This window comes from Choristoneura fumiferana, chromosome 9 (genome assembly GCF_025370935.1).
Source record: "Choristoneura fumiferana chromosome 9, NRCan_CFum_1, whole genome shotgun sequence".
NCBI lineage: Eukaryota > Metazoa > Arthropoda > Insecta > Lepidoptera > Tortricidae > Choristoneura > Choristoneura fumiferana.
In genome coordinates, this window is record NC_133480.1 from 5,786,528 (window position 1) to 5,803,143 (window position 16,616).

General features: G+C 38.1%; 1 protein-coding gene across 1 annotated transcript; it reads right to left on the reverse strand.

Annotated features, from left to right (window-relative positions):
• Positions 1-152: 152 nt before the first annotated feature.
• Positions 153-14,853, reverse strand: LOC141431044 (luciferin 4-monooxygenase-like). Its single transcript, XM_074092013.1, has 11 exons — positions 14,380-14,853; positions 11,262-11,469; positions 10,169-10,361; positions 9,500-9,646; positions 7,652-7,799; positions 2,014-2,148; positions 1,722-1,853; positions 1,447-1,527; positions 1,218-1,364; positions 820-985; positions 153-412 (listed from the first exon to the last, which is right to left on the reverse strand). The coding sequence occupies exons 1-11, from the start codon at positions 14,464-14,466 to the stop codon at positions 279-281; spliced, it is 1,578 nt and encodes a 525-aa protein (XP_073948114.1). The 5' UTR covers positions 14,467-14,853; the 3' UTR covers positions 153-278.
• Positions 14,854-16,616: the final 1,763 nt, after the last annotated feature.

Here is a 16,616-nt window from a genome sequence, read left to right on the forward strand (position 1 = left end):
GTGTTTGGTCGACAGCTCGTGGTAACGACTTCCTCGCAGTAAAAAAATAAATAATCAATGGCTAATTACAAACGTAAAGAGTTTAATAAAAATCATTAATCAAAATACTTTATTTATACAGTATAAAACTAAGCTAATTACAGAAAAAAATATTTACCAACTACGTTGTTTTCTACTGCTCATAGTGACTGATATACTTAACAAAAAGCAAATAGCACGTCATCGTCATTCTATATGCTTTGAAACAATTAAACTGTTAAAACTAAGGAACCATTTCTTTATAAACCTTCTCTTGTTGCAGTAAGTACAATTTCTCTAAGTTTATGTCTTGCTACCTTGCCAGTGGACGTTAGTGGTAAAGCGTCCATGAAGACCACACCGCCATGTAAATGCTTATGCACTGACAGCTCACCTGCAACCAAATTCAATAAATATCAGCTACTCGTCCTTTTATTAGAATTCTGCTCTGCAAAACACTAAAATAATAAAGAAGACATTTGGTGAACTTAAACATAATATAGTTGATTAATAAAAATTGTATCAAATCAGCATAATGCCGATCTTACAGCGACGCTAAACTTCCTTGAGACCATCAAGCAAATTCTTTCAAAATACAAACAAAAACATTGTAATACGAATAGTCATAGGCCAATTATTACCCTTTTCGGACAGAGAAAGAAAGAAAATATTTGTGTACTGTATTTGGCGAAGCTGGGCGCTAACCATTCATGGCTATTCGTCTAGTTAGATTAAATGAAGCCCCCCCCCCTCCAACCTCTTTCTTTTCCCTATATATGTAAAGTCGTCAACGTAACTTACTAGCAACGAGATCCTTTATTTCCTTGGCAGTAACAGTCGACCCTGGTTTCCGCACCACGCACGCTACCACTAGCTCCCCGTCATCAGGGTGCGGCACACCAGTAACACATACGTCAGCAACGCCGTCATGCATCAATATGACCTCTTCCACTTCTGGAGGGATGACCTGTAAAATTGAAGAAAGAAGTTCATAACTATCTGTTCATTCTAGCTTAATCTATCAGGTTATCTCATCTTACAGTGTTTATACTAAAATAAGTTTGCCCATGCCTCATTATCCAGCTGTCAAATTTTCACAAAATCCATCGCTTAGTATTCAGTATCTTAAAAGGAACCTTCATGCAGAACTTCAGCTTTATAGGTCCAAAGGTTTGGTTAGGGCGTTTAAAATATCATACCTGGTAGTTTCTGTACTTCAATAGCATTTTGAGTCTGTCTACAAAAAAGTAATAGTCATTCTCATCTCTGTAGACCAAATCCCCTGTTTTGTAGTAACCGTCTTCAGAAAATGCTTCCGCTGTTGCTTTGGGATTATTGTAATAGCACTGAAAGAGGTTAAAAACAGAATGCAATCAGTTTGCGTCAAAGATCCTTCATCAATTTTGTAATAAGTTTTAATGTCCATACCGCCATGGTGGGTCCCTTTGCCCACAATTCCCCAGTGACGTTTGGTTCCTGTATAACCGTACCCGATTCAGGATCCACGATCTGTTCAGACAGAAGTCTTTAAAATATACGCACACCATCTATTGAATGTAATGTCATAAATAACTCGTTTTAAATACTCTTAACCGTGGCAGCTTACAACTGGCCAAGTGAGCCCAATGCAAGGAAAGCTCTGGAAGGTGGTAGGGAGTATGAAGTTGGTTTCCTTGAAGAGGTACGGTAAGCTAGGTATTTACCTTAATTTGGTAAGTTGGTGTTGGTTTCCCAAGATTGCCAGAGGGTCCTTCTGGCACTGGATCGAGTACGGGACCACCGTTCTCTGTTTGACCATAGGCTTGTAACAATTGAGCGCTTTTGTTCATTCTGGCCTGAAATATAATGCATAGGTACAGTTTCCTTTCATTTGTCCTGACAAGGATGTCTTGAATGACCAGTACTGATGTTTTTCCTAATAATTGTAATTATGTCTTTCAAAATTACTTGTCATTTTCTATGTCTCTCTATCTACGAGTGCAAAAACTTTCTCACCTTTAAAGCTCTAAAAAATTCCATGTGTATTTTCGAACCCCCCAATTTGATGGAGTCAAAGCATGTCAGGTCACAGTGTTTCTCATGATTCAGTATACGAGCCAATGTTGTAGGTGTGGTAAGAGCAATCGCAGGCTGCAAAAAATCTTAGAATTAAAAAAAATATCAACGTAAGTCAGGCGCTTTCAATTTTTCGGTTTTAACGGCACACTTTTCGTTCATCAAAGTTTCACGGCATATCAGTAAAAAATAGCCAAGCGCGAGTTGGACAGGCGCATTCCCTACAGTGTAGTTACCCATAATACCTATAACATAACGGCCAGCGGAGGCTTATTAATTGCACACGCCACGCGTCAGCTATTTTCGTAATATTTTCTCATTAAAATAGCTATTCATGATTTCAATGCAGCACACCTGAAAATAAACGCGGCATACTGGTGTGCCACGGCACACCGGTTGAAAACGTCTGACGTAAGTTTTCGTACCTGTTGAGGCAACATTGTAGTTAGCTAGAAATATCGTTTACCTACGTAAAAATATCTACTTAATGCAATTCCAACGAACGTATAATGCATTTCTGGACAAGTTCTGTCATCACTGCACACCTTTTCTTATCCAGATGATGATAAGTTATATATAACGGAATTAGGCAAATAGAAAACTGGGTGCCCTTTATTTCGCGTAACATTAATTGTCCTAATATGATTTCGTATAACAGATTTGGCATAGCATTATTGTGCATAACAGCGAACTTGCATAATTATAAAGAAGCATAACATCCTATATCTAGCTATCTTTTGCCCGCGACTTCGTCCGCGTGGAATAGTAATTTTGGGAAGTATATTATTTTTAGGGTATCTATTATCCCAATAATACATATATATAGAAACTTCTGCGGTTTACTGAAAATAACGTATTTTACAAAACTTTTTTTTTTGTTTTTTTTCCATTTTTTGGTTAAACATAAATATTTTGCAGGTAGTCGTCACACTTTAGCGATACGACGTGTATACCCTAACACAAAAAGACTAATCTTTATAGTGAACTCTTGACACCTTATACGTCCTTTAGTGTAAGTTAGGAGCGTAGTATTATTTTATTATTACGGAACTTTACTAATCATACCTACACGTTTCTGATAAATATACTCAGTAAATTTGATTGGAATTCCTTACGAATTTTCATCCCCATATTTTCAAGCAGGTCGAAATTTCAAAAGCGCCAGAATAAATGTTTTTTAGGATTTCGTACCTCAAAAGGAAAAAATGGAAACCTTGTAGGTTCACTTTGCTGTCCGTCCGTCCGTCTGTCTGTCAAGACCCTTTATCTCGAAACGCGTGGAGGAGTCGAGTTGAAATGAAAACCTTCAGGTCTACAGTCCCGGAAGCTGGGAAAAAATCAAGCTTCTAAGTCAAGCAATCAAAAGCAACAATAGCCTTAACCGAAAAAGTTATAGGGTACTGCCGGCTGTTCTAGAAACTTGCAATTTTGTATGAAGGTAGCTCTTATAGCACGATCAATAAGAAAAACCTGAAAATCATAATTTTTCATGTCTGACTGTACTTGTCAATAAGCCATCTAAAATGACCCCACATTGCGTACACTTTGCTTATGAGAAGGGCTCTGCTAACACTGGATATTCATAAAAAACGACTCGCATTTGACCGTTTTTTTAGATCTTATCAAATAACTACACACAAAGATTCATTGTTTTATCTTCGATAATGACGATCTTCCATATAAACTTTCATGCCCTATTTCATACTGTCAAAAAAAACGCTCAAACTATTTATTTGTTATTAAGTGCCTAAATACCGAGTTTCATATGGATTCATCGATTTATCTCTGCTGATTCTGACGGTATTCCAAAATCTTTCATCCACTATTTCATCCCCTAACAGATAAAATTTTCAAAAATGCTCTAACAAATATCTATTTATTTCTTATTAAGTGCCGAAATGCCAAATTTCATAAAGAACCATCGATTTATCTTCGATAATGACGATCTTCCATATAAAATTTCATCTCCTATTTCACCTCCCCCCTCACAGGTCGAATTCAAAAAACCTTAAACAAATATCTACCTGTTTCTTATTAAGTGCCTAAATGCCAAGTTTTATCTTCGATAGCGACGAATTTCCACCATATAAACTTTCATCCCCTATTTCAACCCTTTCAAGCCTTTTTTTGCGATAAAAGATAGCGTATATTCTTTCCCTAGGTTTAGTCTATCTCTGTGCCGGATTTCATTAAAATTGGTTCAGCGGCTTAGGCGTGAAAGTGTAGCAGACAGACGGACGGGCAGACAGTTACCTTCGCATTTATAATATTAGTATGCATGTTATTTTTACTTGAAGAAACTTTTTTCTTAGTTTCATATTTTCCATAGACTATATTTTCCACCTCCCTTTTACCCATTAGTGGTTTTTTTATTTTTTATTGTGAGATATATTCTTTTTATTCTGTTCAGAAGCCATTCATTAAAAATTCTGAATCATAGTTTCAAAAACAACGTTTTTTCTCATGTAAATTTCCATCCCCCTTTAAAACTCTTTAGGGGTAGAATTATCAAAAAATGTGAAATATGAGACATGAGTTAATTTAAACTGTTCTTTAATTTCTCTTCACTTCAATGTTCATTAAGTTTCATAAAACTAAGCCTAAAATAAAAGTTTTCATCTACTCCCCTCCCCCCTTTACCACCTCCAGAGTTTCCAGTTTTTATATTAGACGACCAGATGGCCTAGTGGTTAGAGAACCTGACTACGAAGCTTGAGGTCCCGGGTTCGATTCCCGTGTCGGGGCAGATATTTGTATGAAAAATACGAATGTTTGTTCTCGGGTCTTGGGTGTTTAATATGTATTTAAGTATGTATCTATATCTATATAATTATATTTATCCGTTGCTTAGTACCCATAGCACAAGCTTTGCTAAGCTTACTTTGGGACTAGGTCAATCGGTGTGAATTGTCCCGTGATATTTATTTATTATTATTTATTTATTTATTTATTTATATTATAGTGTTCTTTCATTTGTTTTTAAAACTACACGCACATTCAACATATGTACGTATACATTAAAATAACATGTTTCCGTACTAACTTCCTCCCCCCTTTTTAACCCCTCGGAGGTAGAATTTTCAAACAGTGAAACACGTATTTGTTTATTTATGTTTAAGAGCAATTTCACAAAGGTTTATAATGATATCTTCAATAATAACATTTTTCCCATACAAACTTTCAGCCCCTTTTATTACCCTTTAAGGGTAGAATATTCGAAAATGCCGAAATACGTGTTCACTTATATTTTTTGAAGAATGTTTTTCCCAAATTTCATAGTCACAACTTTAGAAATAACAAATTTACATACTAACGTTCTCCCCCGTTTTCACCCCCTTAGGGGATGAATTTCGAAAAATCCTTTCTTATCTCGTGTACATGTCATAAAAGGAACCTCTATGCAAAATTTCAGCTTTCTAGGTTCAAGGGTTTGGGCTGGGTGTTGATGAGTCAGTGAATGAATGAGTGTATCAGAACTTTCATTTTTATATATACAGAAGATAGAAGACAGATATGTCGTAGCGTCGTTACACTGGCCTTTTATGATTGTTTAATCACGTTCTTTTAAATGCTCCCTTAATTATTATTGCTTTATCGAAACGTCAAGTGATGACAGATCATGTCAGGTATATCACTTGTGGGTGGTCTGTGTTTAGTTTATACTGAATCTGCGGGTAGATCGATATACGTTAGAATGACATTTAATGTCGGTTATAAAACGGGGATGACATTCTTGATCGAGGAGTCACGCTGAGCACAAGTGTCTAACGTAATCTTCGCGCTTTGAGTTTATATAATCGCGAATTATTAGTGATTTCGTGTACTTAGTGCTTCTGCTTGTGTGATTTGGAATATAGACCACGCAGACGCAGTGTATGGACGATATCTGTCAGTAGGTACTGTACATTGAAAATATTTGCGATAAATATTCATAAGCGCAATAGAACCCAAAACAATGTTTTTTAAAATTGTCTGTTTGTCAGTTTGTTTGTTTGTGCGTTTGTTCGCGCTAATTCCAGGAATGGCTTAACCGATGTGGATGTGGTTGTCATTGATGTATTGTAGGTAGGTAGTTTTCCAGGCGAGGCATGGTATCCAACGTCTGCACGGATTGCGGGAAGAATTTTCAAGGGACTAGGCGCCATCTCAACGAGGTGGATGCTTTTCTTCGCCAACATCAACACAATTTGACAGAAGCACTGGCAAAGGTCAGCGTGAAATGGCAAATGAACCCACCGTACGCGCCTCACATGGGCGGCCTATGGGAGGCTTCTGTCAAGTCAGCCAAGCTTCTCCTGAAGCGAACCCTCGGAGAACAAGTACTCACCTTCGAAGAATTGACCACAATCTTCGCCAAGGTCGAGGCAGTACTCAATTCCAAGCCTCTGTGTCCAACATCGAACGATCCAAACGATCTTGAACCACTGACGCCTGGCCATTTCATTATCGGACATCGATTGGTGAGCTTGCCTGAATACGATTTCGACCACACTCCAATCTCACGGCTCAATCGTTGGCAGCTTGTTCAACAGATATCACAACATTTTTGGCGCCGATAGCAGCTTGAATACTTGCACAATTTACAACAGCGCGCAAAGTGGTGTAAGGACGTGCCAAACCTTAAGATAGGAGACCTTGTTCTCGTGAAAGAGGATAATTTGCCACCTCTTCAATGGCGTAAGGCGCGAGTATCCAAGCTCCGTCCAGGTGCGGACGGCGTAGTTCGCGTAGTAGAAGCTCAGGACTAGTACCGGTACATGCCTACGATCTGTCGCTAAGGTCTGCCCCTTACCAAGCTTAGACAATTAAAAAACCCGAATAAAAAATCAACTTAGCTTTAACAATTAGTTTTTAAGAATTTCGCTTCAAATCATCTAGTACTTCAAAATCATCTATCGTGAAATCATCTAAAGAGCTCGGCAGCTCTTTGGGGGGCGGTTATGTTCGGTATTGTTTGTAAACTTATCTGTTCATGTCACCTACCCTCGAATCCTTCATACTTCCTATCCTTGGAAAACGCAGGTAGGCATAAAAGGCCTACAACGTCAAGAACTGTCACTCTGTCAGTTCAACCAACGACAGGGTTCGAGTCGGTCGATGCCCAGAGCGTTTCTCCATCCCTCCATTCGCCCACGGTTTCAAGCGAATCCTAATTCATTATCATTACGGTACGCGTTTGCTAGCGCGTTCAACGCTGAAGAGCAGAAGAGGAGTGCGTAAGACCGGCAGCCATAACACCTTGCAGTCACCGTACGTCGAACCAGGTACGCGTTTTCCATTTCCCCTTCTCGCCCCTTCACTTATTTATAATTTACAATATTACTTAAAACGTGTCTATCGTCTTTTTTTTTAACCCCCGACCGCTGTGTGTCTGTGTGTCTGTCTGTGGCACCGTAGCACTTAAACGAGTGCACCGATTTGAATGCGGTTTTCTTATTTGAATGCAGGTTATTAGCGATGGTTTTTAGACATGTTTCATCAAAATCGGCTTATCCGTTTGTGAGATATTGAACTTTGTTGCAATAACACTTATCGGGAGCTTGCTTTCTTTTCTGTTAATGACGTTTAGGATGATTACCTTATACTTATTAATAATGTCAATGACATGTTCTGTGGTGGGCGGTGCCGACGTAAGCACCATGGTGTGGTGGATTGGCATCGTCAATACATTGTAGCATGCTGAAATCCACTGGATAGAAGACAAATTCAAAGCAGTTCTACGTTCGCTGAAAATGGAAATAAAAATTTGAACATTCATAGGTGATTTATTGAATCAGGCGTTACTTTGCGGAGGTCCATATCAATGAACTAAAAGAATTTCCTTGCTCACCCGCGATCTTACGATAGCTAAGCTAATGCAAAATATGCGTGTTCATGCATTGTTATATTAATTGTCAATTATTATATTAATTTATTATTTATTATTAGTTCCTCCACCTCCACACTGTAAGAACACACACAAAAATCACACAAACCCAGCTATAACTACCACCACACTACACAAGCATAAGCTTAGCTATCGTAAGGTCGCGGGTGAGCAAGGAAATTATTTTAGTTCATTCATAGGTACTTTAAGTTGAATTAAAAGTTACGTGGCTAAAATAAGGTTTATATTGCCTATTCAAACGGTTACATATTTGAAAATCGAAATGTCAACATATTTGAATGTCGAAAATTAAAATATCGTACATACAAATCTGTTTTATTTATTGCTCTTTTCTCTTAATAGTATTTATTTTACATAATCTAGTCATTTTTAGCACTCGCCGGCCGCTGTCGAGGCACGCTCGCTTCGCTTTTGCGTTGTTGTGGTCACAGTTTTAACCTAACCGAACCAAATATTTTTGGTAATTCATGTTCAATAGGTTAGGTTAGGTTAGTATTGCGTCAAGGCGCGAAGCACCTCAACTGAGCGAAATAGTGACCCCGTCACGTGATAGTTCATACATAGGATATTCGATACTCTGTAATTCGATATTTTGGACTTTGATGTTTATATCTTTCGATATCACTTTTGTAAATGAATATATTTTCGATATATTGGACGTAGATTATCTAACCATTCGACAATATAAACTTTGGTTATTTTAATTTTCGATATTTCGATACAGTCGATATTTTAATTTTCGATATTTTGAACATCGACATTTTACCCGTAGATATTTTAACTTTCGATATTCAAATATGTAACCATTCAAACTCCGAAAGTAAATTAAAATTAATTTGCAAGTCTAAAACTATATGTATAGGAAAGTATATGTGTATAGGGGAGACCGAGGAGAGTTGTGCCAAAGGAGAGTGTGACAACGTCGATATTTGAAACTTATTAACTGTTAGCGAGCTCGCAACAGCACGCGTTTGATAGTTCGAGACTTGTATTAAAAAACCGGCCAAGAGCGTGTCGGACACGCCCAAAATAGGGTTCCGTAGCCATTACGAAAAAATAAAGTAATATTTTTCTAAGGATTTCTTATTTTATACGGAATCTTCCAAGTTTAGGTATATTTTATACCTTAGGCTGCTATTTACTCATATACTACTAATAATTTTCAAGCAAACTTAGCCGTTATAGTTTTCCTTGAAAGTTTGATATACTTACTACCATCTTGAATTTTTTCAAATTTTTCCACTCACCGGTTTACATTTTAGAGGGAGGGGAACGCTCGATTTTTATGAAAATTTGCACTTAATTATTTCTTAATTTTTTCGTAATGGCTACGGAACCCTATTTTGGGCGTGTCCGACACGCTCTTGGCCGTTATATAGATTTAGCATTCTAATGGTGAAAGAATTTCTTTAATCGGTCTAGTAGTTTCCGAGTTAATTTCGTCCAAAAATACAAAAATCCACATCTTCCCTCTTTATTATAATATTAGTATAGCGGTCGGCTTATTACATGCGGTATCATAGGCGTGTTAAAACTTACCTAACATTAGTTTCATCGTGTTTGAATATCCCAGAATAATGCATAATAATATTAGCGTGTCTAAGAGCTACTACTTTAGGGAAGCCAGTTGTCCCACTCGTACTGACCAGCCAGCAATAGACCTTGTCTGTATCAAAAGTGGAAACTCTGGAACAGAAATATAAATTATTAACTTTCCTTTTAAGTAGATGTCTTCACCAACTAAAAGAAGCTAAAATGTCTCGTGAAGTAGTACTCTTGGGGGTTAGGGTCGATCCAGGAAGAAACCAATGTTAATCAACAAAAAAAGACTGACCAAAGTACCCCACAGAGAATAACGGGAGAAGCGGAAGCATTTTTTTTTATTCGACTGGATGGCAAACGAGCAAGTCGGTCTCCTGATGGTAAGAGATCAGATCACCACCGCCTATAAACATCTGCAACACCAGGGGTATTGCAGATGCGTTGCCAACCTAGAGGCCTAAGATGGGATACCTCAAGTGCCAGTAATTTTACCGGCTGTCTTACTCTCCGCGCCGAAACACAACAGTGCAGGCACTGCTGCTTCACGACAGGATTAGCGAGCAAGATGATGATGATGATGATGATGGTCCGGCTTCCCAGCAAATGGCTGAAGCATGACACTGTGTGCAGATAATAGAAAGAAAGAAGGAAGGAAAGAAAAGATACCTGAAATCTTTTACAGGCTGTTGATCATCATATGTTTCCATGAATGTCTTCAGATTACACTCTCCACCTCCGAATGTGACAATCTTGGTATTCAGACCCAAGTCTTGTACTGCTTTGTGATACACTTCATACATCTCGGATTCACAAAAAGCTATTTTGGGTTCAACGATTTTGAAAAGCACTTTTATTTCATCTAAAACAAATTGTTTCTCAGTAGGTACAGTCATCAGCACCAATATCTGACACAACAAGCGTGCATAAAGATCTGATACGACTCTATTTCTAGGGCCGGAAGGACGTGTCAGATATTTTTGCACGCTCCGCTGTGGCAGATATTAATGCTGGTGACTGTACGTTGAAACCAAATCCACTTTGAACAAAATTTATTAGTCAAAGAAAAGATAAAAAAATATTTCAGCGCCAGTAGTTTTACTATTTTTATATTCTCATAGACCTTAAAAGCCGTGGTGGTGCCTTGAGATTTGCTTGGTGCTTTCAAGCAGAAGATCGTGGCTTCAAATTCTGGCTCACAGCTCGAGATTTTCGGAATTTATAGACGAAATAACATTATTTAACATTCACCAGCTTTATAAAACTATAAGAAAACCTTTACAAATCTTCGAAGCAATTCAATGGTGTTTGTGAAGTTCCAAATTTGCCTTTGACCAGCGTGGGAACTACGGCCTGAGGCCTTTCATCCAGAAAGGAACTGTGACAGAGACTGCTGTATCCAAGTGTGAGATATATAGGTATAGGCAGAGACGATGATGAACAGTTTTCATTCGTATTTCTTACACAGTTTTGCAGCGCGTAGGTATCCCATCATCATCATCATCATTATCATCATCCCAGCCTATATACGTCCCACCTCTGGGCACAGGTCTCCTCTCCTTCCCATACGATAAATAAATAAATAATGATGATAAAGATCCCAACAAATTTTGTAGCATTATTTTAAAACGATATTTACGAGTATTTTGTAGATAATTTACAAAAAGTTTCTTATTTTTCATAACACTAAATGTCTCCAACCATTCAATTATCCGGTAGTGGTATTTGCTGGTAACTTTAAAAAGTAAAGGTAATAACTTACTATACTTAAACTGTGGATCAACTCCTGCTATAGGAAGACCGCTCATTAAAGCTGCGTAGAAGGGAATAAACATGTCCAGGTGGTTTTTGCCACCCAGCAGCAGGACGTCTCCTGGCTGCAGCCCCATATTCCTGAAGCATTGCGCTAGCCGCGTGGTTCGGGCTAGCACAGACCTTCTCGTCTCTTGCTCGCCAGTTGCTGCGTCTATCTAATTGAACAACTCGAGAGATAAGTGAAGATTTATTTACGGTTGACAATAGTTATTTGTTATGCAAGGTGGAAAGTAACTGTTTGACACGAGTGCTTATATTGAAACCCGAGCAAGCGAAGGATGCTGGGATTGAACCATGAGCGAAGCGAGTGGTTCAAAAGAAGAATCCTGAGCGTAGTCGAGGGTTTCAAAGGCACGAGATGCTAAACAGCCGAGCAGAACACACAATTTTTCACCTCACGACAGCGAGGAAAATAGTAAGTAAATGGAAAAAAATAAATTGAACACTTATAAATAAAAATTGAAAATACAAACTGAAATATAGATGCACAGAAAAACCAGAAAAATAAGACCAGCACTGGGAATCGAACCCAGGTCCTCGGCATTCCGTGCCACGTGCTATACCGCTACACCACTGCTGGACAACGGTTTTCTGGTTTTTCTGTGCATCTATATTTCAGTTTGTATTTTCAATTTAGGTTTTACGGGATGACCGTAGAAGTAAAAATTTGGAATTGAAACAATAAATACAAAAAGATTTCAAAAAACCTATCTTACTTATAAATCAGTTTCAGGTTATGCTAGCTAGCTTATGCCAGTGGCTTTTTCTAAATCGCAGAATTCTCATCCCATGGAAATTATCTCAAAATACATTCACGTTCTTGTCTTTATAAAAAGAGGGACTTTCGAAGTCCAAGTAAAAGTTCAGCTTTCTAGATCCAGGGTTTGAGTTGGATATTAAGTGAGTTAGGCAGTACTTTTAAAATTTCACTATGCAAGTAGCTTAACCTAATAACTTAACAAGATATACCTTGGCGTCAAACTAATAACACCCCTCTTTTTGCATCGACGGTTAAAAAGAAGTTAAAAACCGGTCAAGAGCGTGTCAGACACGCCTAAGATAGGGTTCCATAGCCATTACGAAAAAATCAAGTAATATTTTTCTAAGGCTTTCGAAATGTGTAAGGCATCTTCCAAGTTTAGGTATATTTCATACCTTAGGCAGCTATTCTTAAACTACTAATAATTCTCAAGCAATCTTAGCCGTTATAATTTTCCTTGTAAATTTGATGTACTTACTACCATCCTGATTTTTTTTTATTTTTCCACCAACAGTTTAGATTTTAGGGGGGAGACGACGCTCGATTTTAATGAAAATTTGCACTTTAAAGTTGAATATTTCGCAAACAAATCACTGAATCGAAAAATCGTTCTAGTAACCCCCTAATGGTTTTACCTATCCAACGATACCCCACACTATGGGTTAGTCGAGTAAAAAAAAACAACCAACTTTAGGTCTACGGGAGGTATCCTAAAAAAAAAATTTTTAATTTTTATTTTACTAGTGTCGGCCTGACTGAAATGATATGTATATTCATGCCAAATTACAAGTTTCTAGTACAAAACGGTTTCTGAGCTTAGCCGCGGACGGACAGACAGACAGACAGACAGACGGATAGACATGGCGAAACTATAAGGGTTTCTAGTTAACTACGGAACCCTAAAAATGCAATAAAACAAAAGTGCTGCCTGATAGTTTAAATAATAATAATAATTACTTTGCTCACCCGCCACCTTAAGCTGGGTCCACATTTGTATCATTTTGTCGTATCGTATCTCCGTCGCGTTGCACCGACGCGTATCAAAATCGCTAGCCTGGACGCAAAAACAGCGCGATCATGCGGCGCGCCGTACCTGATCGCTCGTGATCGATGTTGATACGCGTATATTATATAGGTACCCCGCACACTCGCGATCGGATACGCGTAGTTCGCAAACAATTATTATATCGGAAAATCTTTTTCACTACCCCCAACGAATTTAAAAGATTTTTTCAACGATAGCCCTTACTTTAGGGTTAGAGGGCAGTGTAGGTACCCGGCGAATTTGCGTAGGAGTAATAACATTTTAAATCTGGACCACACACAGCCATACAATTGATCGAATGATTCCCATACCGATCCACAAAAACTTCCTCATTATTCCTTCCGATTTAGATAAATTTCGGTATACCAAGTCGGGTTTACTTTTTTGTTAAAAAAATTCGTACTATGTACTATTAATATCAATTTACCACCTGGCATTTAACTACCTGGTTATGTTACGGTCTTAATTGACATTCTACTACTTGGTTATATTACGACCTGGACATTCTACTACCTGGTTATTTTACGACCTTGACATTCTATTACCTGGTTATTTTACGATCTTGACATTCTACCACCTGGTTATTTTACGATCTTGACATTCTACTACCTGGTCATTCTACAACCTGGGCACCTGGACATTTTACGACTTTGACGCAACACGCCGGAGGGGTATGGACTTATTTTGATACTGTATCATGATACGAAGTTATGGTTTGATACGCGATACGCCGTGATCGCTCTCGAGACGGTGTTTCCCCGATCTTCAAAAGGGATAGCGGATAGCGAGCAGATAGCGGCGGATACGGCGTTATGATACGATACGCTGCTACGCTACGGTTAGTATGGACGCATTTTTTCACGCGACGATGCTTGTGAAACTGAGTGCCTAAAGTGAGCGTCCATACTTAGGATACGCGAGCTCGATACGATACGCGTGATCGTGATCGGCAAAATGATACAAATGTGGACCCAGCTTTATGACAGCTACGTTTAGATAGGTCGGTAGAAATGTGTGTTCATGCAGTTCCTCGATCAGATGTTAGAGTCTAATATTTGGTAGCATGGTGAACTGGTTGCTCTATAGATGAGCTCTGCTTGAGTTCGAAATGCGACAGTGTAGTGTCATAAGGTCGTGGGTGAGCAAAGTAATTGTTTTAGTTCACTGACATAGACTTTCGCCTTATTCAATAAATTAAGTAAAATATAGATAGTTTTTACTAAAGTACTTAAATAAAAATAGATACTTAAAAAAACTTACATGGAATATGTCATCTGGGCGATTTTGCATGTACCTGAAGAAAAAATGGCCGACATGATTGTCGTCGCATCTTTCTAAAAGTGTCATTCTGTCAACAAAGTATAATAAGTCCAAAAGACTTTTGATAAATAAGAACTTTTTTATAAAAACACAGTGATTGTCAATGTCACTACGTCTGTACTGGTAAGATAATTTAACGTTTGTGGGGAAAAGCAATATCACGCAAACTATTTAAATTACTGTATATCACAAAAGTGATAAGATGGTTATGTAATTAAATTTTATACATTATATAACGATATCTCACTTACAACCGGCGTGCCTACCTACTAGATATGTGTTGTGCATGACATAAGTTCTGTGCCTCTTAAAGAACAAACGGAACCCTTATATGATACACAAACTGTTTTCCCTTGCCACAGTCAGCCAATTATTTCGGCAAAAATACAGAAAATGTTTCTGTACCTACTCTCCTGGAAAACCTGTAAGAAGTCTTTAGAGTATTTTTGAAACTTGCAGTTGTCCGGTTTTATTTTATTTTATGCCTTTATCCGCGATAGACTGCACAAGTGTGAGTGTGAAGTTCCCAATCCTCACTGGGCCAGCGTGGGAACTACGGCCCAAGCCTCATTTTGAGAGGAGGCCTGTGTCTAGCAGTGGACCGTATTTAGGCTGGGATGATGATGATGATTCGCGATAGAATCCGGAAAATGGAAATTCGCCAAAGAATACTTAAGTCATCTTGAGAATATATAATAATACCTACAACCATTTTTGTTTATGCAAGTTGAAGTGGTAATTGGCAGGCCACATTGCTCGAAGAACAGACAACAGTTGGGGGAGAAAGGATCTTGAACCTTGAACCGGCACGAAACATTGGCGAGCCTCCCGCTAGGTGGACTGAAGAGATCGCGAGAATTGCGGGCAACCGGGGGATGCTTCGCGAGTTGTCGTTCATTGAGTTGATGTTCAGTGAGGGAACTAAGAGCTAGATTGTAACGTCAATAGCGATATTTTGCCTGTCAAGAAACCCAGATTGCATGATGCTCGTAATTCTGATAAGTTCGGTTGAACAACTATAGATAACTAGATTTTACCCGCAGCTTCGCTCGCGTGACCCTAAAACAGTTAAAAGCAAGTATATACGTAGAGGTGACGTTCTTAGTCTACGTGGTCTTTGTTCTGTGCTTTTTCCGCATAGAAGGTGGCGCCATTCTATTTATTCCAGTTTGTGTATGGACCATTTCGCCGATGCGATTTTGTTATAATTATCTGGGTCTGGTTGGGAAAAAATACTTATCGCGAAAACTTTGAAATTGTTGTAGAGCGTAAATCATATCGATTAAAATAAAATGATTATTCTCACAATGTCGTCAAGTGATAGTGAAAACTATGATGTCGAGCAAAGAGCAAAAGACATAATTGATAACCTTTTGCTGCCGAAATCTAGAAAGATTTATTTAAAAACCTTTGAAAGTTTTATGGACTGGAGGAATAAGAAACGCATTAAGTAATTCTTTCAGAGAAAGCGTTTTCTTGCAAATCGAAGTGAAAAATAAAATTTTCACCTGGAGACTAAAAATCAATATAAACCCTCGGATAAATAGACCCTGACCACCTCGGGTATACATTGGCTTATTTTAGTCCCTCGATAAAAAATGTACTATTTAAAGGTCCTGGTACACCTATGTAGGAGTATTGTATTATATACCTACCTACTTTACTATTGTAGGAGTAATTTTCGTATCTATCACTACGAAACTTATTCATGTCAGTCGTTATGTATGGCTAATAGTGACTAAGATTGGTTTTATGGAATCTTTTTTGTATTTTTTTATTTCAATTCCAAATTTTTACTTTTACGGTCATCCCGTAAAACCTAAATTGAAAATATAAACTGAAATATAGATGCACAGAAAAACCAGAAAAATAAGACATTTGGTGGACCATCAGTGACCATCAGTGGTGTAGCGGTATAGCACGCGGTACGGAATACCGAGGACCTGGGTTCGATTCCCAGTGATGGTCTTATTTTTCTGTTTTTTTTGTGCATCTATATTTCAGTTTGTATAATTCAATTTAATAGTGGCTAGTTAGTTAGTTGGGATAGGCTAAAAATGTTTTTGTAGGTACATATATCGATCTCTCATACTCATAGTATGTAAATTCAATGTTTAAAACGTTAGTGAACACATAAAATTGATACAGAGGTACATATTCGTGCAGCAGAGCTGCTA